At 35.3% G+C, this 24,063-nt stretch overlaps 1 protein-coding gene across 2 annotated transcripts in view; it reads left to right on the top strand.

Moving 5' to 3' along the window:
• The window catches only part of MAN1A2 (mannosidase alpha class 1A member 2), a gene marked incomplete at its 5' end in the record, with an annotated part of 195,812 nt that overhangs the window by 89,205 nt on the left and 82,544 nt on the right, over positions 1-24,063 (top strand). For both annotated transcript variants that reach the window (XM_082688026.1, XM_082688025.1), the window contains one exon: positions 13,029-13,123. In XM_082688026.1, coding sequence (XP_082544152.1) covers positions 13,029-13,123 — 95 coding nt within the window. The remainder of the gene's footprint in view (positions 1-13,028; positions 13,124-24,063) is intronic.

The raw sequence follows: 24,063 nt of genomic DNA, 5'->3' as shown, positions 1-24,063 counted from the left end.
AAATATCAAGTATAGGACAATAAAGACTGGGGTTGATACTGTTTATGCCTGTGCTGTTAGTGTCAGTGTCAGTTTAGTCTGGAGTTGAACCAGGTTTTGGTTTTTTACTGCTGAGATTACCCCCAATGTACCACTAGTTTCAAATTCCTCTAACATCACCTTGTAATTAGAGTGTACCTGGCAGGCAAGTTTTTGTTGACATTCTGTCTCTTCCCTCCACTTCAGGCATTTCCTGTGTTCCTGTTCCTCAGGAAGAGTCTTTTCCCACTTTGCCTCCCCCCAGGCATGGAATGTTGTTACTTCATGCTTCTTAACCTTTATGTCCATACTCTTTTCTAATTTATCTCTAAATATCGGCAGCCATGAGTTCACACTAATAGCTCTGATTTCAGCCCAACACCATAAGGTTTATTCTGGCTTTCTGCCTTTTCATATTTCTCTTTTATGGCAGTGTGAAATCTGCTCACTACTATTCCTTCTACTCTATGAAGCCACTTTCCTGCCCTCACCAGGGTGCAGCCTTGGTCAGTGCATCTTCTTCACATGGACCTCTCTGGGATTTTAGTCTCCTTTGTCCGGCTGGCTTCACCTTCCTCGTGTTGGTCTTAGGCCCTCTCCAGACAGTCTTATGCCCTCTCTATGCATACTCTCTGGGCACAGACCCCTGACTTTTGGAGCTTCTGGATTGAAATATTAAATAGTGAAAGGAGGAAGGAAATGGAACTATTTTGATGTCTTCAGTTTCAGATTTATTTCCAGATTAGACATTACAAGTTGTCCTTGAGAAAGGAAAGCATTCTTTTTTTCCTACTTTCATGCCTGTCTGGCTATGTTGAGGAAGTACTAAATTTTTTGGGTGTAGTTGACAAACTTGATTAGTTTTCATACCAAAAGGCACATGATTCAAAGTTAATTATGAACAGCTTATGAAAGAGATGTGTGGCCTTGGCTGTTTCACATTAGACTCCCTATCTGAAGTTGGAAACAAAATGTTGAAATTTTGGTTTTTTGAAATTTTGAAATTACTGTCTTAGGAAAACATTAAAATGCTGATAAAGTATATAATGTCACCAGTATTTCCATTTTTGCTGTTCTTATGCATCATACTTCAAGAATAAACATTTTGAAGTGGAGGGAAGCACATATGCTTTGGAGTTTAGAGGCTTGGGTTCCTACTCTGCCTCCTTTTCATAATGGTATTTGGCAAGCTATATATCTCTATAAGTTTCTTCCTCTATGAAAATAGGAGCGTTCACTTGAGAGTTGTAAGGATCAAGTTATGTAAAAGTGGCTAACGCAGTACCTGACTCAACAGATATTACTTTACCTTTCTTTCTCTTTTGACTTTTTCCAATATGGTAAATACTCAGTGTTTCAAATGGGTGAATCCTTTTATTTATTTATTTTTAAATTTAAATTCAATTAATTAACATATAATATATTACGTGTTTCAGGGGTACAGATGTGATTCATCAGTCTCACATAAAACCCAGTGCTCATTACAAGGCATACCTTCCCCGATGTCCATCACCCAGTACCCCATTCCTTCATCCTCTCCCCTCCAGCAACCCTCAGTTTGTTTCCTCTGATGAAGAATCTCTTATGGTTTGTCTCCCTCTCTGGTTTCATCATTTCATTTTCCTTTAACTTATTTAAAAATAGACATCATAAATTAATTTCTTAGAATTTAGTTTACTCAGGTAAGAAGTATAAATAGAACATCTTTTACTTTTCTGACTTTCTCATACAATAGAATTGTGCTGACCTTTTTTACTTTTCTTTTTTATCATTTTATGTTGAAATATGTGATCCATATCTATTCTGGGAAGCCAATAATAAATCTCAGATCTGCTAAAAATAAATTAAACATGGAAAAATAATTTGAATATGACATTATTATAATAGAGGATATACAGTAAATTTCTACATCTCAGCATAAGCCAGGAAATTAACTCTAATTTATAACTTGGCAGATTGCCTTTTTTATATTAAGGTAGTTTGTAGATAGAATAAAGAACATTTTACATGCATTCTGTTTTCTGGTACAGGAAACCAGATGAGGGTTACATGCCATCCTAACAAAATGTTCCTCTCGCCTATTGATTTATTAATATAATAAATGTGAAACTTTATCATTTTATTTGCTCAGAACAAGGGTATTTATATTAAATATTTACAAGTTAAAAATATCCTGATGATTTATTATATTTACTTGATGTTAATCTCTAATACATGACATTTCTGTTACAGGATTGTCGAGTTTTTTAAATGGCTATCAAAGTGATAACCCTTCCTTAGTAAGATAATAACATAATTTGTGTGGATAACTGCATTTGAAATCTGTCAGATAAAATAGAGAAATGGTTATGTGGAATTTAATACATGTTTTACAGATAATAAAAAAAAGTAAAAGCAACAACAACAAAATCTTTCTTTACTAAACATAAATGTACTCTGTTGCCTGTAGTGTAAGATTGTTTCTGAATAAGTTCAGGTATATTTTCTAAGACAAATAGAGTAGTCTTTTTGACCCAGATATTTCCTGGTTTAAGTATCAGTTATTATTGCCCTTACTGCACTAATTTTCATTTTATTTTTGGAAAACCTGATACTGCTCCAAAAATTGCTGCTATTTCCATTGACGGTTCGACCTCTTCATTCTCTAGAGGTGTGCCGGAAATTGGGCAGAAGAAGCTTTACTGCTTTACTGACTTCAGATAACATTTTTATTTATACACACACACACACACACACACACATACCCATTTATATACATATTTGTTTATGATTTTATTAATTTGACAGAGACCCAGTGTGAGAGGGAACACAAGCACAGGGAGTGGGCAGGGGAGATGCAGTCTCCCTGCTAAACAGGGAGCCTGAAGGTGGGACTCTATCCCAGGACCCCAGAATCCTGACCTGAGCTGCAGGCAGACACTTAATGACTGAGCCACCCAGGTACCCCTCAGATAACATTTTTAAATGCACTCCAGCATTTTCCTATTAAATGTGTGAGTTCATCACTACATCTGTACACATTCTTACATGTTTAAAGTTATAACCAGAACCAGTCATAGTTGTTGATTATAGTTATGATTGTTGGTTTTTCAGATTAGAAGAGTTTGGAGCTAACACAGAAGCTAGAAATTAGAAGTGAAATCCAGTATAGGAGGGATCCACAGAGGAGAGGCTCAAAATTCTGCATACACAAAACTGTATTTAGACCACATTTATTTTTTGCATGTTTATAGACCTCTACCATAATTTTCTGCCTAAAATAGACCCTTCCACATTCTCTGTCTGATAAAGAACTTTAAGGCCCAGCTCAAAGGTTATTTTAAGCAACTCTGCTTAGGCTAATTTACATACAATAAAGTACATTCACTTTAAATAGGATGTAATTAAATGTGTAGTTTAAATTTTAACAAATGTGTGATAAGCTGTTGGAGGGAATACAAAAGAGACAACCTTTGGAAAATAATTTGGTGGTGTCAAGAAAACATTTAATATGTAAAATTCTCTTTGACCTGGTAACCTGCCTCTAGGGATATATTATCTAAAAGTAACAACATGGATACTTAAAAAATATTTAGAAAGATATTTTTTGCAATAGTGTTTTTAGTAGCCAATATTTGAGAAGAACTGAATATTCATCTAGAGTGGAATGTTTGTATAAATTAATTCATTTCTCACTTATACAACTGTGAACCTAAGTTTGATATATTTTATCTAGGAAAAATATGCTTGATATATTCAATGACAAAAGCAAATTATAGACCTATAGTTGTAGCGTGGAGGGTGTGTGTGCCTGCTTGCATGCGTGTGTGTATATATTCTGTTCATTTAGTTAGTTAGCCATTTCAGTATTTGGGGCAAGAAAAATGGCAGCTTGGATGCAGATGGTTGTAGAAATGAGAGATTAAAGGATTTCAGGAGATTTGGGAGGTAAATTCCAAAGGATTGGGTGATACTTTGTAAGGGGTTATGAGTCAGAAGGAGGACTTGGTTCCATCTCCAGTTTCAGGGTTTTGGTACTGATGACAGGACAATATTAGAAATTGAGCGCTTTAAGAACATTGGATTAGGAGTGGAAGATCATCAATTCATTATAAGTATTTTGAGTTTGAGGGGATTTTGCTATATTTATGTGGAAGTAGGTAGTAAACAGATGTAACGGAGCTGGTGCTTTTTGGAGAAGTCTTGATGTGAAATTTAAATGTGGGAATCAGCTGCTGTGTACCTGATAGTTGAAAGCAAGCACATGTGAAGTTGCTCAGGGAGACAATTTAGGATAGGAAGCTAGGAAGAGGTTGGCATCAAGCCTGGAGGAACACAGCATTGAAGGTCAGATATAAGGAAGATGAGTCAGTGAAGGAGGTAGGGAGATTGTGGGGTTACTGAACACAAGGGCGGGAAGTATTTTAAGAAGGAACTGGTCAGTAATTGTTACACCCGAGTTTTTGCGTCCGAGAGACCACCAAGGAGCCAACACCAATGCAGTCACACGAGGGTTTATTTGACAAGCTTAAACTTGGTCCCAAGTATACCCCGACAGAGTAGAGTAGGGACTTGGACCCCGAACCAGATTATAGACAAAGTTTTTAAAGGCAGGGTAGGGGTGGACTGGGCAGTAGGTGAGGACAAAGGGGGTGTTCAGAAGGACTATCAGGGTAAAGAAGACTATAAGGATATTGGAGGCCTGGTTATCGTCAAGCCAAGGCCGTTCTTCCCTCTGATGAGGCACCAACATGGAGACAATTGGGAGTTTCCTGGTGGAATGTCACATTTCTTCTATCAAGCATCCTTGTTGGTGAGATTTAGGTTTAACTTTATTTCCATTTTCTTCCGCCTCAGCCTCCTTCAGTTTTATGGAGGGGAGGGTGATGTTACTTGTCTCTTGTCTCTGGAAGTTGGGCTATTGATAAGATAGCTTCTTTGTTGTAAATCAGTAGGACATTTGTAAACCAAGGGAGACTCCTATCTTGCAGGATTGTGATCCCTGCAAGTTAACCATTTGTTTTTCTTTTAGGGCAGCCAGGGGTGTCTGAGGAATGCCACACATATTACCCAGGCGAGCCGGTGGAGAGGGGGTGCAAGATGCCAGCTTTTGCTTTGTCCTCCTTTGCCAGCCTTCTGCTCCCTCATCATAATGATCTGTGCTCAAGTGTGTGACTAATCATTAGCAAGATGCAGTTCAATTAAATGAGGGGTACAGAAGCCATGTTGGAATAGGATGAGGAATGAATGGGAGAGAGGAAATGGATACAATAAATTGGACAGTTTTGTGAAAATTGCAAAGTTACTTATGTTATTATGTTAGTAGCAAGAAAAGACAGAATAAAAATCTACTTAGCAATTGTGTGTTCTTAGAGTAAGAAGGATGGAAGTCCATCATAATACTATTTGGTTCAGAATATAGGAGCTGTGTATGATTTTAAAAATTTTCATTTTCCTTACTTTTATTTTCCTTCTTTTTAAATATATAACAAAATATGGATGATTTTTTTTTATCCATCAGGATCCAGTTAAGAGACAAACCATGCCAATATTTGAACAGAGAGAATTTAATATACAGGTTATTAACTAGGCACAAAGTCACCTAGGTAAGTGCTAGATTAAAAAGAATATTCTGAAGTATCATGGAGGTGCCTGCTACAGGGTTGAGGGAACATGGGGATGAGTTTTCAATGACTAAATGTTAGAAACTGTAAGAGGAAGGGCTAAGCAGTGCTGAAATTCAGACCTCTGACGAAAATGTGCTGGCACGTTGGTGCTCTTGCTGCTGTCTTTCCAATGAGGGCAAGGTCATGAAGCTGGTTCTGCTAGCATCAGAAAAAAGTGGATTTAGCTGCTGCTACAGGAAGGCAGAGCTACTGCTGATCTGAAGGGTTAGGAAAGCAAAACACCATAGTGCCTGTGTCCCTGCACACTTCTGCCAGGAATACCAGGGGTACAAGGCCTTGACTGCTCTTTACTTAGGTCTTTAGGGTTATACTTGCAGGGATGAATTAAGGTCCTCAAATGGGCTTGCTTTCACTTACTGTAAAAGAGATTCTCTAAGCTCAGTGTTCTTTTTCTGCAACACAACCCATCATGTGTATAGGAATCCACCACGGACTCTTCGAATCATCTCTCCTGAGATTTAGGTGGGGGTGCAGGTGGGGCAAGTACAGACATTATAGATTAACTTAAATCTTTGGCTGATACTTTGCCATGAATAAAATAGTCCTCTGGTCTCTGACCCACTAGTCAGAGATACTTATGACTCTATGGGTATTCATGAAAATGTAGTATGCTAACTTGTTAGTTTGCAAATAGAATAAATCTTACATTTCATTATGAGTTTAGATACTGTTTGCAGGCTCATTTTGAGGGAGAGGTGTGTACGAATATGTTAACCTGCAGTTTGGTAGTAACCTTCCCTTGATTTTGATGAACACCTGTCTAGCCTTTAAGGATGTTCATGGTGATGATAAAAATTCATCCAGAATGCAATGTAGAGAGTCAAAAAGAGAAATTAAGAAAAAGAGTTGAGAGATAAAATACTCAGAGGTTTCAAAGAATGTTTAGAAGTGTTAGACGAGTTTAATGGAATAAAGGATAGAGAATCAATATTTGAAAAGATATCAAGAATAAGGAGGAAATACTAAGGCTTCTAAAGAGAAAGGGCTGATTGCTTACAGAAGGATGACAGCTGACAGCAGAGTGTCCAGTAGCAGTAGACACCTGAAGATGCTGGAGTGATATCTTTAGACCGCTAAGATAAAATAACTGCCAACTCAGACTGTTATATTAGTCAAACTATCATTCAAAAGGAGGGGGGGGATGTAAGATACAGGACAAAGAGATGTGCAGTGAATTAGTCAAATACTTGAGGTATTTAATTGTTGACTACAAAAAGTAAGATTAAATAATGAGAGGTGTAGGAATGTCTTTGTTTACATTTGTGTCTATATCAAGATGTCAGTAATCTCTGTCTTTATCTAATTAGTGAAATTGTCAAGCAAGAACATGGACTCTGGAGCTAGACTGTCTAGGATTAAATTCAGGCTTACCATTGACTGGTTATGTGACCTTAGGCAAATTAACTTACTTGTGTTAAACCTCAGTTTCCTACTCTGTAAAATGGGAGTAATGGTATTTATCTCATTGGGTTGTTGTGAGACAATTAACAACAACGGTTAATATATATGTGTGTCATTATCATCATTGTTATCATCCCAACCTTTCTGTAGAATATCTTAAAAGTCTTAAAACCTTTGCATGTTAATGTCAAGTATTTTGGGGATATGAAGTTGGTATGGAAGAGAAATAAGATAGTTACTTGTTTATTACAAATCTCAGGCACGCAACAGGCAATGAACAGAGTAGATATGTGAGAGACCACATACACTCACATGCACTGTTACTGAGAATCAGTAAGGAGAGAAGTAGAGCATGGAAGGGGATCAGGAGGCTTTAATTTCAAAGAAGATGGTCAGCGAGTATGTGCAAGGTTTACATTTGTATAGGGACCTGAAGGAGGTAGGAGAGGGCCATGAGAATGGCTTCTCTTGAAGGAGAAGAGAGAACCTTTTTCTAAGAGCATTTTGTTGAAAGGAACAGCAGACGAAAAGCCACTGAAGCAAAGCACAAAAGCATAACTGACATTGTTAGAAAACAACTAAAACAATTAGTAGGGCTAAGTAGTTGTTGGAAAAGAAAGAAAGGAGAGAGTGAGGCTCAGTCTTAGAGGTTCATCGCTTGTAAAGATTTATAGCCTCTTAAAGGACTTCTCCTCCGAGTGAGATGGGGAGTCATTTGGGCATTCTGAACTCTTCAGTTCTATATTCTCTGCTAGGTTGAAAACAGGCTGTGGGATATTACATTAGTACTTTAATTCAATAAAGAAACCAAAAGCATCCATATTTCTTTTTAAAAAAAATTTAAATTCACTTAATTAACATAAACTGTATTACTGGTTTCAGAGATTGAGGTCAGTGATTTATTAGTCTAGTATAATATGGAGTGCTCATTACATCACATGCCCTCCTTAATGCCCATCACCCAGTTGCCCCATCCCCCCACCTCCTTCCCCTCAAGCAACCCTCAGTTTGTTTCCTGTGATTAAGAGTCTCTTATGGTTTGTCTCCCTCTTTGATTTTATCTTGTTTTATATTTTCCTCTCTTCCCTAATGATCCTCTGTTTTGTTTCATAAATTCCACTAGAGTGAGATCATGTGATAATTGTCTTATCTCTGATTGACTTATTTGGCTTAGTATAATACTCTCATTCTGTCCACATCATTGCAAATGGCAAGATTCCCCTTTTTGATGGCTACGTAATATTCCATCTCCCTCCCTCTCTCTTTCTCTCCCTCTCTCTCTTTCTTTCTCTCTCTCTCTCTCACACACACACACACACACACACACACCCCACATCTTCTTTATCCATTCATCTGTTGATGGACATCTGGGCTCTTTCCATAGTTTGGTTATTGGACATTGCTGCTGTAAACACTGGGGTGCAGGTAGCCCATTAGATCACTGCATTTGTATCTTTGGGTAAATAACCAGTACTGCAATTGCTGGGTTGTAGGGTAGGTCTATTTTAAACTTCTTGAGGTACTTCTGTGCTGTTTTCCAGAGTGGCTGCTCCAGCCTGCATTCCCACTAACAGTGTAGGTGGGTTCCCCTTTCTCTGAATCCTCACCAACATCTGTTGTTTCCTGACTGGTTGATTTTAGCCATTCTAACTGGTGTGATGTGGTATCTCACTGTGGTTTTGATTGCATTTCCCTGATGCTGAGTGAAGTTGAGCATCTTTTCCTGTGTCTGTTGGTCATTTGGATATCTTTGGAGAAATGTCTATTCATGTCTTCTGCCCATTTCTTGATTGGATTATTCTTTGGGTGTTGAGTTTGATAAATTCTTCATAGATTTTGGATACTAGCCCTTTATCTGATATGTCATTTGCAAATACCTCCTCCTATTCTGTCAGTTGTCTTTTGATTTTGTTGACTGTTACTTTGCTGGCACCCATGGATTCTAATATCACTTCCCTCCTCAAGAATCTACAGTGGTTCTCTGTGTTTTCGGTTATGTTACTCTAAGTTTCATCAGTTTTATTTTTAAAGCTCTTTGTAATTTTGCCACATTCTATCTGTTTAACCCTATTTCTTCTGATTCTTCCACACCTAGGAATAGTTCTTCCAGTATTAATTCTTCTAAACCTAGAACTAGTTTTAGTTCCATTGCCTACCATTATTTTCTGGTAAAAATAACTGGGAGATTTTACGTAATGTACACATTGAACATTTATATAATGTACACATAATTGAAACACAAAGTTTTTTCTGTGAATAAGTGAAATGTTGTAGAGTCTTAATAAAATTGAGCCTCTTAAACATGAATAATTGAATTGCTCTCATTATCTTATCCATTAGGAATTACAGTAAAGTAGGCAGTATCTGTTTTACCTAGTGGTTTATTACAGGGTACTGATAGTTAACTGAATCTTGGGGCAGGCCATGGACATGAAACACTTTTTTGTTATATACCTTAGAACCATACACTCAGGAGAAATGCCCAAGCATGCCCTACTTTGTATCTCATCCATTGCCTTTATTTCCTGCATGGTCTCTATGAAGATGGGGTCCAGTCAAGAGAACTTCAGTTAGAGCCACCACAGAAGAGTCAGATACCTTCACCATGATGCTTGTAAGGCCACTGCCTCAGATCACTTACTTTTTCCTTCCAAATGCTGCATATTTAAGTATGCTCGGCAGTGGCTTTGCCATATGTTGAACTGTAGGTGGAGTGGACTCAGGGAAATGTTATGTAGTTTTCCATCCTCTGCAGTGTTTGAAGGTGTGCTTGAAAAGAGATTTGAATGAGTATTGAGTTATCTACTGCATTTATAATAAAGGAAATGAAAATAAAAATGACACCAGAATCTTCTTTTTCAAGTACAGATCTTCCTTGATTTACAATAGGGTTACATCCTGATAAACCCATTGAAATTTGAAAATACTGTAAATTGAAAATGCACTTAATACACTTAATCTACTGAGCAGTGTAGCTTAGCCTAGTCTACCTGAAATGTGATCAGAACACTTCCATTAGCCTACACTTGTGCAAAATCATAACACAAAGCCTACTTAATAATAAAGTGCTGAATATCTGCTGTAGTTTATTGAATCCTATACTGAAAGTGAAAGACAGGATGGCTGTCTGGTACAGAATGGTTGGAAGTATATTGGTTGTTTACTTTCATGATTCCATGGCTGGCCGGGACCTGTGGTTCACTGCCTATGCCCAGTATCATGAGGGAGTATCCACCACATTTCTCTAGCCTGGGAAAAGATAAAAATTTGTAGTTGGTTTCTACTGAATGCATATCACTTTCACATCATTGTAAAGCCGAAAAATTGTAAGGTGTCCATCATTTGGTTGGGCCATTGTAAATTGGGGACTGTATGAGATAGGTGGCAATTAAAATTGCTAACTTTTGTGTTAACAAGAACACAGGGAAATGGCTATTCATACTTCCAGGTAAGAATATAAATTAGTAAAACGCATGGAAGGCAAATTGGCACTGTCAAAATTACAAATGAATACACCCATTGATACTTCATTTCCCATTTTGGAATTTATCTTATATAGTCACATAGTTTGGAGACATATATCTGTCACATAGGGGACTGACTAAATAAATTCCAGTATATCCATACAAGGAGAAATTCTGCAGCCACTAAAGAAAAGGTCGTTATTTTAGTGGACCGATTTGGAAAGATCTCCAAGGTACCATGAAGTGAAAGAAGCAAGTTCAGAATAGAGCACGGTAGTATTCATGTTTGAGAAAGACAAAGACAAAAACTGTGTGTGTGGTGTGTGTGTGTGTAAACCGTAACAGGATTTCCACTTCTGGGAGGGTCAGAAAATGAGGATTTAATGTGACAAGACTAGGAGTCATGCACATTGTGGAACTGATTGAGCACAAAATATTTACTAGATATTTAAGAACCTGAAGCTGTTTGTGTTGTTGAAGGAACTGTGTGGTTGAGAAATAGTACTGGGAAAGAGATTTATTTTCTTACTTTGATACATTTTGAATTTTGCATGCCAAAAAATAATGTGTTTTAAATATTGCTGTTGCCTCCAAAATATGTTTCTGAAAATAGGGTATGTAGGGCAATGATTTATTTAACATTGAAGAGTTTGTATATTTGTGAAGAAATTAAGACCAGTACACTATATAAGGAAATTGTTCTCAGTGATATAAATATTAGGGATTGGGGGTGTTGTGTATTATAACTGGTTACTATATATGTTATCTGTTACTAATAGTGTAAAGAAGGTGAAAATTAGACACTATCTTTGGGAAATTTACTCCTAGAAGTGAAATGAGAATGCTTTCTACTTAGAAAATGTTTATGTTTGTAAGTCATTTTACCATTTTGACTATCAGTTTTTATATGTAGAAAAGATGTAATATAAAAATATGTGATTAATAAATCCATAATATTAATATTAGGTAAGACCTTAGTCCTTTTCATCTTCATGGTAAACATAAGCAGTACTGCTGTTCACTATATAATGCAACGTGACTTTTGTAATGTATAAATGTTAATATAAAGAGAACAGTTTATATTTGCTTTTCTGAATTAATGAGATGAATATGAGAAAATTATTAAAACTTTAATCTTAAATTGTTACATTTTTCATTGAGACTTTTGTGCCAAAATAGGTATTCATTAAGGAAATGGTAAATTGTTGATGTATGAGAATATCTATTTAAAAGTTGTGCAAAGAGGTTTTGCCTCATTTAAGAAACCTTGCAAAACATCTTAATGTCATATTTCTTTGTCAGCTTGCCCCTTATTTCTAATACCTTCAACCCCCAGTAATGTTGGGGTGCTTTGTTCAATGTAACCTCAGTGTAGAACTTTGATCCATTCCAGACTGTCAACTACTTACTTATTTGAAGGATCTAATATATTATCAAAAACATTTGACTGCAGTGAAGATATGGATGGAAGCTTAAGTATCTGATCAGTTTGGAATCAACTGGAGAAAAGATAGGCTTGAAGCATATAGGAGAACATACTCCTTTTCCTAATTGGATATTATGACCCAGTCTCAGTTTGGAGCCTCTATGTCAAAGGTCTCCAAAGTGATCTCTCTGGGTATTCCAAGAATATTAGAAATTTTACTATATATATTTTGGTGGTAGTACATGATTTTAAAAGTTTGGAAATCACTGATATTAAGGCAATTTATTGTTTTGGTACCCAGAATAACAGTAATTAGGACTGAGGGGTGAAGCATTTATTACTCTCCAAGTAAATTTGGAATGCGAACTGAAACCTTTTCTTTCTTTCTTTCTTTCTTTCTTTTTTTTTTTTTTAAGATTTTTATTTATTTTTATTTAACAGAGAGAGATTGAGATCACAAGTAGGCAGAGAGGCAGACAGAGAGGAGGAAGCAAGCTCCCTGCTGAGCGGAGAGCCCAGTGTGGGGCTCGATCCCAGAACCCTGGGATCATGACCTGGACCGAAGGCAGAGGCTTTAACCCGCTGAGCCACCCAGGCTCCCTGAAACCTTTTCTTTTTAATAATGTGGACAAACCTTTACAGAAAATGTTGAGATGTAACATGTTGTTAGTATTTCAAGAACATTTATCCAAATTGGTTGCATGTTTTTGTTTTAATATTTGTACTAAGCTTAAATACCATTGTATGGATATTTCATAACCCGACGATTTCTCTAAGACTTTTGCCATCTGAAAATACGGGTAATATTAACACCAAAACCATATCCTTCCCTTTCAGTAATTATAATTTCAGGATATTACACACTGGTAGTTTTCCTCAGTATCTAGTTTACAAACATCTTCTCTGATTGCTGTATCCTCCATGGTATGAAAGAGATGCCATTATTCCCCCTTGAACTTCTTCCCCAAGATCAGCAGATGATAGTGGCTATAATTTATGAATGGGTGGCTCTAAATTTTTTTTATAAAAAGTGTTTTTATGTTTTCATCTCAGATATTCAAGATTAAAGCAGTTCAACTGGCTGAGAAACTCCTTCCTGCCTTCAACACGCCTACTGGGATTCCTTGGGCAATGGTGAATCTGAAAAGGTAAATTTTTTATTCCTGTTCTGAAAGAATTAGATTAACTCAATGTTAGAAATGTCTAACAATCTTCTGCCATCATACTTTCTAAGACTTAAGTTGTTTTTCTCTATATATATATATGCAGAAATATATTTCTTTAAAGCCTTCTTCTTTTTTTTTTTTTTTTTTGAGTGCTTTACTTTTTCACAGTTCACTTGTCATAACTCTATTCCAGTTTCTCCAAGGCTATTTCTTTTCCTCACCTGTTTGTTTCTTTAATTTGCTTATTCATTTCCATTTTGTGCTATAATGGATTCAGAGTGCTTTCCGTCTCTCATTTTTTGTACACTATCTGTTGATCTTCTTCTAAGTCAAAATGGAACACAAATATGCGTTAAAATCAGGGCTTCCTATAGCTGAATGATAAAGACAGAACTAACTCATGATGTTGACTAAAGGGTCACTATTATTGTATTTGTACTATTGATGTTCAAAGTGAACTCAGCATTCTTTGCACTTTGTTTCATTCTGATAGAAGACACTGTTTACTTAAATGAAAAAAATTTTAGGTTAACTTTATAAATCATGCAAAGGTATACAATTAATATTTTAAAAATTGAGTAATGTCAACATATTTAACTTGCATTGAAATAATTTATGCTGACAGAAATTTTTGCCACTTTGGTTTTTCTCCAAAAGAAATTTATTATTGCTCTTAATGTTAGAGCTTGGGAATTACATGAAAATTTGGCTCTTGTTCTCCTTACCTGCAGGCCCTTTAGAATAAAAGTTAGGAGAATTTATTTTTCTGGAGTTGTGATTCTATGATAGCCTTATCTGGAAAACCAATCTATTTTAGTCACTTCTTTGTAATGGAGAGTTATAGAGTTTAGATTTCCACTGAGAAATTTTTTTCCACTGAAAAAAATACTGAGAAATTAGTATTTAATACTGAACATTAAATTTAACTTTACTCTTCTCCAGTTTCATGCACTATATATAATATAAATTACCTCCTTGCGAGGGGAATAAGTTGACTGGAAATGGCCAAATGATGTAAATGCACCTATTCTCATTCTTAGTTTTATGGCAGATTTTCTGATGTTTCCTTCAGCACCATTGCCAGAATCCTATAACTTTCTTACATAAGAAATTTAATTTAGGGGTGTCTGGGTGGTTCAGTGGGTTAAAGCCTCTGCCTTCGGCTCAGGTCATGATCCCAAGGTCCTGGGATCTAGCCTGGCATCAGGCTCTCTGCCCAGCCAGGGAGCCTGCTTCCCTTCCTTTTTCTCTGCCTGCCTCTCTGCCTACTTGCGATCTCTGTCTTTCAAATAAATAAAATCTTTTAAAAAATTTTAATTTAACATTTAATTCTGAGATGAAGAAAGGATGCAGGACTTCTTTTTGTCTCTGGAAGAAAAAATCTAGCTTATATCACAAAACTTCAAACCCAGATTGAGATGAAAGTAGAAAGGTATTCAACAGTCATGTCTTGAACATTTTTATAAATGTAATTTTCATTTAGCTTCTTTATATGTATCCATACAAATACATATCTTACTGAGTTTCTAGATCATAAATGTAATTATTTACCTATTTTTTCAGAGTTTTTTTTTTCTTTCTCTTTTGTTGAGGTCTGCCGATGTCTTACACATAGACTTTTCTCTCCTCTCTTGCTGCCTGAAAGCCAACCCATGTTAACAACCAGGCATATTTATCTTCTATAATATGATATAGCATACAAAAACACATGTTCTGTGCAGCTTTTTAAAATTTTGTAGGGGTTTTTTGGATGGTTGTTTTTGTGCCTCTTATTTTTCTTAAGTTATTTCTCATTAGTGTTTCTTGGAAGTACTCTTCCAGATCTTCTGATACAGATCTAAATCAGTCTTTGCAATGACTACATAGTGAAACATACTGTAATACATTGGTTATAATGTTATACCGTAATTTATTCCATCATTTCCATATCAGTGATGTTTGTTTGTTATTTTGTTACCATAAACATTGTTACAATAGTATCCTATTAAATAGGTCCTTGTATAATGGGGATTTTTCTCTGAAAGTGATTCTCAAGAATATGATTGCTGGAGCAGAGACTGTGTGTGTCTTTTTATTCTCAAGTGTGGGATTGCTGGATCAAAGGGTATATGCATTTTATGTTTAGTAGTATTCCCAAAATGTTGTCCAAAAAGACTTTATTTCATCATATTTCTACCTATAATGTGTAAGATACCTAAATGTCTGTAGGTGTTCTTTTTAATTTTTGATAGATTGATAACTCTGAAGTGTTACTCATTGTTATCTTCATTTGTATTTTCTGGTTAGTGAATTTGAACATCCTTTTCATAAATATATTGGACATTTAAATGTACTTTTTTGCTTTATTTATAATTTTTTATTCATACGTTTTAAATTTTTATATATTCAAATAAATCTTTTTTAACTTTTGGGTTTAAAATTTTTATTAAGAAGGTTGTCTCCATCTGTATTTTATAAGTCTTCTGGATTTCCATTAAAGGTTTCTATAATATGCTTTTTAAAAAAAAATTTATTTTTTATTTATTTTCAGCATAACAGTATTCATTATTTTTGCACCACACCCAGTGCTCCATGCAATCCGTGCCCTTTACAGAAAATTCCATCAAGTATGGTGTTAGCTGTAGATGTTTCATCAGTTGCCTTTGCCAGGCTCAGGATGTTCGGCTCTCTCCCTATTTCACTTAAGTTTTTGTCATGAATGGGTGTTGAATGTTGCCACATACTCTTTTTCTTCATCTATGAGATGATAACATTTTTCACCTTTGTTCTGTTAATGTGGTAAATTACCTGTTGGATTTTCAAAAGCTAAACCAACTTTGAATTCCTGGGATAATCCTTGGCCCTAATGTATTATCCTCTTTATATTTAGCCGTATTTGGTATATTAGAGTTACCTGCCTTCATAAAATGAAGTGGAAAATAATCTTCCTTTATTTTCTGAAAGCATTTGTGTTGTATTAGTGTTACTTTTTAACTACCTGGGCTGAAAATTTGCTTTGTGGGAAGGTTTTTAATAGCAAATTCAACTTTCATATATATACATATAATATATGGGTATTCACATTTTGTATCAATTTTAGTTGATAGTATTCTTAAGGAATTTCTCCATTTCATGGAGGTTATAAAACTTCTCGGTGTGCAATTATACATATTACTTTCTTATGCCTCTCATTTTCTAGGCTTTGTAGTGATAATCCCTCTTTCATTCCTGATACTGGTAATTTGTTTTCTCTTTTTATCAATCTAGGTAGGCATTTATTAATTTTGTTAATCTTTTCAAAGAACTAACATTTGTCTTTAGCTGCATTTAGTAACATTAACTCTGTTAGTTTTTTGTTTCATTATTTTTACTTTTTCCTTCCTTAGAGTTATTTAGCTCTTTTAAAAAACTTTTTACATTGGAACTCTAGGTATTTGATTTTTATATTTTTCTTTTTTTCCTAATAAGCTTTTTTTCTATAAGAACTTTACTTATTTGTTTATCTGTTGTTTTCTTTTCCTATAAGAATTTTAAACTGTAAATTTCCCTTTAATGACCCAGATATTTTAATATATATTTTTTTCATTATTACTCAGTTAAAAAATTTTATAATTTTCCTTAGGATATCTTCTATGAAAGTCACTTATTTCTAATTGTGTTGTTTAGTTTGCCAAATTTTAGAAACAGGAAGATAGCTTAGCTATCTTTTTTTTAAAAGATTTTATTTATTTGAGAGAGGGGATGTATGACTGTGTATAAGGGCAGGGGCAGAAGGAATGTGGAGGAAATGTGGAGAAGCAGACTCCCTGCTGAGCGGGGAGCCCAACATGGGGCTCATTCCCAGGACCCTGAGATCCTGACCTGAGCTAAAGGCAGGTGCTTAACCAACTGAGCCACCCAGGCGTTCCTTAGATATCTTATTGTTTTGATTTCTAATTTAATTTAATTGTGATCATAAAGGATACTCTATATAATTTAAATCAATTTAAACCTCTTGTGCTTGTTTATGGCTCAGCTTGTGGTCTTTTTTGGCAAATACACTTGAATCTGTATTTTGCAGTTGGTGGGGTAATGTTTTATAAATATTAGGTTAAGCTAGTTGATGATGGTGTTTAGCTATCTGTCTTTCCTGATTTTTAATTACTTTAATTAACTTAATGAAGTTAATGATATACTTTTTTATTTCTGTCAGGTTTTTGCTTCCTGTATTTTGAGGCTTTACTTTTTGGTACTTACATGTTTATGATACATCTTTCTGATGACTTCACCCTTTTATCATTATGATATGCCCCTCTTCATCTCTGGTAATATTTTTACTTGGGAGTTTGTTTCATCAGATGCTAATATAGCTACTCCCCCATTCTTATGGTTACTGCTTTTTTGGTGTATTTTTTAAATTTTCAACCTAACTGTATCATAGTTTTAGTCCTTTTGGAGACAGCATGAGTTGGATTTTGCCAGTATGAAAATACTAGACCTTTAACATGTAGTTAGTGATGCAATCTGATTTAAATTCTCTGTTTTCCCTTCCTTCATTTCTTCTGTCCTAATTTTTGAATTGGTAAATGTTTTAGAATTCTCTTGGTTTATTTATTAGTGTTCTTATTTAATACATTTTTGGAGTGGTTGCTATAGAAATCATACGTACATAATTAATTTTCCATTTAACAGTTAATATTGTACTACTTATGTGCAGTATTATTTCAGCTATATTTGTCCATTTTTATCCTGTCTTCCATCCTTTATATGCCATAGTTGTGAAGTGAATTGCATTTAATACACTCTAAGTCTCAAAATACATTGTTAAAATATTAAATAGATCTATTTACTTTATAGAATGGAGGGGATTAGCCAGTGCTCTTCATTTCTCTTTGTATATCTGACCTTTAATCTGATACCACTTCATTTCAGCCTAAAGAACTTTAGTTAGCATTTCTTTGTAGTGCTCATCTATAGGGGTGAATTCTCACTATATTCTTTGAGAAGTTTTTACTTTGCATTTATTCTCAAAGAATTTTTTTTTTTTTTTTTTTTTTTTAGTGAATGATAAACTTGTGATTGGTGAATTTTTCTTTCTACACCTTAAAAACATTGTTTTTCTCTCATCTGTTTTCCATTGTTTCTGGTAACTCAGAATTTAAATGATTTTTGTCCTCTGTGTGTGTGTGTATACAGACTGTCTTTTTTTCCCTTCTGAATACTTTTAAGGTTTTTTTTCTTTATTCTTGGTTTTCAGTTTTCTGACTAAAATATGCCTCTTAGTGTTTCCTCTAAAAGGAAAGTTCCTTTTTGTTGTTGTTTTTTCTGTATCCTCCTTAGGCTTTGCTGATGAACATGTTGAATCTGAATGTTTGGGTCTTTCATTACATACATACAGTGGTAAAATTTTGGCCATTAATTCTTCAAATGTTTTTTCCTGCCCTATTCTTTTTGTTTTGTTTTGTTTCGTTTTTTTAAAGAGATTTTATTTATTTATTTGACAGAGATCCCAAGTAGGCAGAACTGCAGGCAGAGAGAGAGGAAGGGAAGCAGGCTCCCTGCTGAGCAGAGAGCCCGATGCGGGACCCTGAGATCATGACCTGACCAAAGGCAGCGGCTTAACCCACTGAGCCACCCAGGCGCCCTCCTGCCCTATTCTTTATCTCCTTCTGAATTTCATTTACTTGTATTTCAGAATTTGTATTTCTGTCTCACAGGTACCTGAAGCCTTTGTTTTATTTTTGTCTTTTTTTTTCCTGTTTTCTTCAGACTGAGTAATTTCCATTAATCTATCTTCATGTTCACTGACTCTTATGTTGCTCTAATCTGCTCTTAAGCCCATCTAGCAGAATCTTTAGAATTTTGATCTGATGCTCTCTCATTCTGAGATAGAGATTTTGTCTTTTCATTCACTGTGAACACATTTTCTCTATTTCATGAAGTTGAATTAGAATATCTGGCTTAAAGTCTTAGTATTCTAATACCTGGGTAATCTTGGAATTGGTCTTGGTTGGTTATCTTTTCACTTGAGGCTAGGTAACATTTTGATTAATCCTGGATATTCTGAAAGTTCTGTTGTGGAAATTCTGGATTCTGTTATAATTTTCACAGGGGTTGTGTGTGATTTTGTGTGTGTGTGTGTGTGTGTGTGTATGTGTGTGAGAGAGAGAGAGAAAGAGAGAGATTGAGATTAAGTAATCGTTTTACTTCTTAGTTGGATTCAAACATCAAACAGTGTCTCAGTTTATTTCATTTCTTTATCTTTAACTGGTTTGCTTTGAGTCTGTTTGCAAGCATTAACGATTCACTTGGCAACCAGAGACAAAGACTTCATATTACAGAACTAGAGGCTTCCTTTCTCTTGTTCTCTCTCTTCCCCAGGACTTTTTCTTCCTTCTTTTTTTAGTAGCTGTAATTGCTGCAAAAACTGGTATCTGATTCTTTAAGACACCAGTGTTCTATCAGGTTTTCACTCTTCTGCCTATATGGGCTTTAGATTTTGGGATAAGAGCTATGAGAAAGTGTGAAACTTAATCTCATGCTAGCCTGTTTTTGCTAGTTTCCACTGTCCTTGGAATCTGACCACTTTTGTTTATTCTTCAGGGACTTTAGGCCGTTGTCATTTTGTATTTTGTTCAGAGGTTATAACTTTTTTCTGCAGGAGAGACTAGTTCAGTCATTAGTAGATTTCAGGGGTCACAATGAGAGCAGAAATTAGAAAAATTTTGTTAGGTTTTATGCATAGATTCTTCATTATTAAAAGTGCTGGAGGGGCATCTGGGTGGCTCAGTCAGTTAAGTGTCCAGCTGTTGATTTCAGCTCAGGTCATGATCTAATGGTCCTGAGAGCAAACTCCATATGAGGCTCCATTCTCAGAGTGGAATCTGGTTGAGATTCTCTCTCTCCCTCTGCCCTTCCCCCTGCTTGTTCTTGCTTTCTCTCAAATAAAATCTTTTAAAAAATGCTATAAAAAGGTATTTATAAATTTTTGTTCTTTACTGCTAGAATATAGAATATAGTTGTTTTGTAAACTTATTCTGAATTCAGGGGTGCCTGGGTGGCTCAGTAGGTTAAAGCCTCTGCCTTCGTCTCCAGTCGTGATCCTGGGTCCTGGGATCGAGCCCCACTTTGGGCTCTCTGCTCAGCAGGGAGCCTGCTCCCGCCTCCACCCCCGTCTGCCTCTCTGCCTACTTGTGATCCCTGTCCATCAAATAAATTAATGAAATCTTAAACTTATTCTGAATTCAGCAATCTTGCTGAATTTGAATTCTCTCCTTAACATCAGTAATTTATCTGAGATTATTCTGTATTTTTTTCATATAAAATCATCTGATCTGTGAATAAGGATGGTTTCAGTTTTATCCATTCTGCCTCCCACCCCCTTATCGTACTGGCTGGAACTTAAAGCACAGTATTGGAAAGAAGTGGTGACCAAAGATACTCTTGTCTTAGTGGAAAGTGAGTTTTTAACCATTAAATACGATGTTACTTATAAGACATTTCTATATGTCTAATATTTTAAGAGGTCTGTTTTAAAATTTTATATTGTTGAACTTCTTTCTAAGCAATTTTTCTATAGTTATTAAAATGTTTATAAGAATTTTGTTCCTAGATCTTTTTATTGCAGGCATTTATGTTATTTGTTTTCCAGTGAGAAGCCATTATTGTATTCAAGGAATAAATACAGTTTGACCATGTTATACTATTCTTTTTATATATTGTTGGATTTTGTTTGCTGATTTTGGGGGATCATTGTATCTTTTTTATACATGAGATTTGTATGAACTTTTTAATAATCTTGCTAGGACTTTTTCAGCCTCTTTAAAACTTTAAACCTTTTTTTTTTAATTAATTAAATTTATTTATTTTCAGCATAACAGTATTCATTATTTTTGCACCACACCCAGTGCTCCATGCAATCTGTGCCCTCTATAATACCCACCACCTGGTACCCCAACCTCCTACCCCCCCACCACTTCATTCCCCTCAGATTGTTTTTCAGAGTCCATAGTCTCTCATGGTTCGCCTCCCCTTCCAATTTCCCCCAAATCCCTTCTCCTCTCCAACTCCCCATGTCGTCCATGCTATTTGTTATGCTCCACAAGTAAGTGAAACCATATGATAATGGACTCTCTCTGCTTGACTTATCTCACTCAGCATCATCTCTTCCAGTCCCGTCCATGTTGCTACAAAACTTGGGTATTCATCCTTTCTGATGGAGGCATAATACTCCATAGTGTATATGGACCACATTTTCCTTATCCATTCGTCTGTTGAAGGGCAGAAAGATTCCCTTCTTTTTTTTTTTTTTTTTAATAAACATATATTTTTATCCCCAGGGGTACAGGTCTGTGAATCACCAGGTTTACACACTTCACAGCACTCACCAAAGCACATACCCTCCCCAATGTCCATAATCCCACCCCACTTCTCCCAACCCCCTCCCCCCAGCAACTCTCAGTTTGTTTTGTGAGATTAAGAGTCACTTATGGTTTGTCTCCCAAAACTTTAAACCTTTAAACCTCTAGCTCGGTTGTTCTCCTTTAACAAAACATGTTGGATAGTGATTCTTCTTTTTCTCTCAAAGAGTTTGTAAAGGTTTTTTTTTTTTTTCTTTCCTTTCTCCCCCTGAGATGCTTGATAGAAGCTTCTGGTAGTTACTTGGGTCTACAATTTCATTTTGAATAAGTATTTATACTTTTAATTTAATATCTTTTAGCACTTAAATAAGTTATGTTAGATAATTTATTTTCTGTTTAAGTAAGTTTTAATAATTTATGCATTTGTAGGGCTCTGTCCATCAGGAACAATAAAAATATCCTTGTGTCACTTGTTTACTATCTGTTTTATCTGTTATGTGTCTTTTATACTGGTATCATATATTCAGTAAAGAATAGCATTTAAATTTTTAAATTTTTGCTGTACACTCCTAAGTAACATACTATAGAAATTTTGGGTGAATAACACATAGTTTTTAACTTTTTTTTTTTTTTAGTAGGAAGCACAAAAATTTATTTAGCACCAGCTACATTTATAAACATGATCTTATTCTAACAATATCCGTATGAAATAGATATGAAGGAAATGTTATCTTTGTTTTATAGATAAGGAAATTGAACATCAAAAGGTCATACCTGGGTCTATCTCCTGACAATGGATCAGTCTGCTTCTGTCATTTACGTTTTTATTTATTAAATTCCAGTTAGTTAGAATGCAGTGTAATATTAGTTTCATGTGTACCATATACTGATTTCATAGAACATCATCTGGTATTCATCACAACACATCCTTAATTCCTGTCGCCTATTTTAATCCATCCCCCTACTCACCTCCCCTCTGGTAACCATCAGTTTTGTTGTTTCTGTAGTTGAGAGTCTGTTTCTTGGTTTTCCTCTCTCTCATTTTCCCCCCTTTGCTTGTTGGTTTTGTTTCTTAGATTCCACATGTTAATAAAATCGCATCATATTTGGTTTTCTCTGACTTACTTTGTGAGCATAATGCTCTCTGGTTCCATCCATGTTGTGTGAATGGTAAGATTTCATTCTTTTTTTTATAGCTGAGTAATATTCCATTGTGCGTGTGTGTGGCGGGGGGGCTGTTTCCATAATTTGACTATTGTAGATAATGCTGCTGTAGTAATTAGTAATTTTGATTTAGTAATTTGAATTAGTACTTTTGTGCTTTTTGGGTAAATACCCAGTAGTGCAGTTGCTAGATCATAAAATAGTTGTGTTTTTAACTTTTTGAGGAATTTCCATACTGTTTTCTAGAGTGGCTGCACCAGTTTGCATTCCCACCAATAGTGTGTGAGGGTTTCCCCTTTCTCTACATTCTCGTCTACACCATTTGTTTCTTGTGGTGTTGATTTTAGCCATTCTGACAGGTGTGAGGTAACATCTCATTTTAGTTTTGATTTGCATTTCCCTGATGCTAAGTGATGTTGAGCATCTTTTCATCTGTATGTCTTCTTTGGAAAAATGTCTATTCATGTCTTCTGCCCATTTTTTAATTGGGTTGCTCATTTTTTGGATGTCAGGTTTTAGAAGTTCTTTATATATTGGATACTAAACCTTTATCACTAAACCTTTTCCCATTCCATAGGTTGCTTTTTTATTTTTGTTATTTCCTTTGCTGTGCAGAAGCTTTTTATCTTGGTGATGTGCCAATTGTTTAATTTTGCTTTTGTTTCCCTTGAGTTGGGAGATGTATCTAGAAAGAAGTTGTGTCAAAGAAGTTACTGCCTGTGCTCTCTTCTAGGATTTTTATGGTTTCAGGTCTCACATTTAAGTCTTTAACCCATGTTGAGCACAGATTGCATGGAGCACTGGGTGTTATACATAAACAATGACATCAAAACTACATCAAAACTAATTAAAAATTAATGATGTACTGTATGGTGACTAACATAATAAAGAAATGAATTCAATTTTGTATATGGTATAAGAAAGTGGCCCTGTTTCTTTCTTCTGCATGAGCTGTCCAGTTTTCCCAACACCATTTATTGAAGAGTCTGTCTTTTTTCCATTGGATATTCTTTTCTTCTTTGTGGAGGATTAATTGGCCATATAGTTGTGGCTACATTTCTGGGTTTTCTTTGCTGTTCTGTTGATCTATGTGTCTGTTTTTATGCCAGTACCATACTGTTTTGATTACTACAGCTTTGTAATATAGCTTGAAGTCTGGAATTGTGGTGCCTCCAGCTTTGCCTCTCTTTTTCATCATTGCTTAGGCTATTCAGGGTCTTTTGTAGTTTCATACAAATTTTAGGATTGATTGTCCTAGCTTTGTGAAAAATACTGTTGGATTTTGATAGGGATTGCATTGAATGTGTAGATTGCTTTGGGTAGTACAGACAATTTAACAGTATTTTTTCTTCCAGTCCGTGAGGATGGAATGTTATTCCATTTCTTGGGTCATCTTCAATTTCTTTCATCAGTGTTTTATAGTTTTAAAAGTATAGGTCT

Source organism: Mustela nivalis, assembly GCF_964662115.1.
Source record: "Mustela nivalis genome assembly, chromosome: 10".
In the NCBI taxonomy this organism is placed as follows: Eukaryota; Metazoa; Chordata; class Mammalia; order Carnivora; family Mustelidae; genus Mustela; species Mustela nivalis.
Note: the sequence above shows the minus strand (reverse complement) of the source record. Positions and strands in the feature narration are given on the sequence as shown.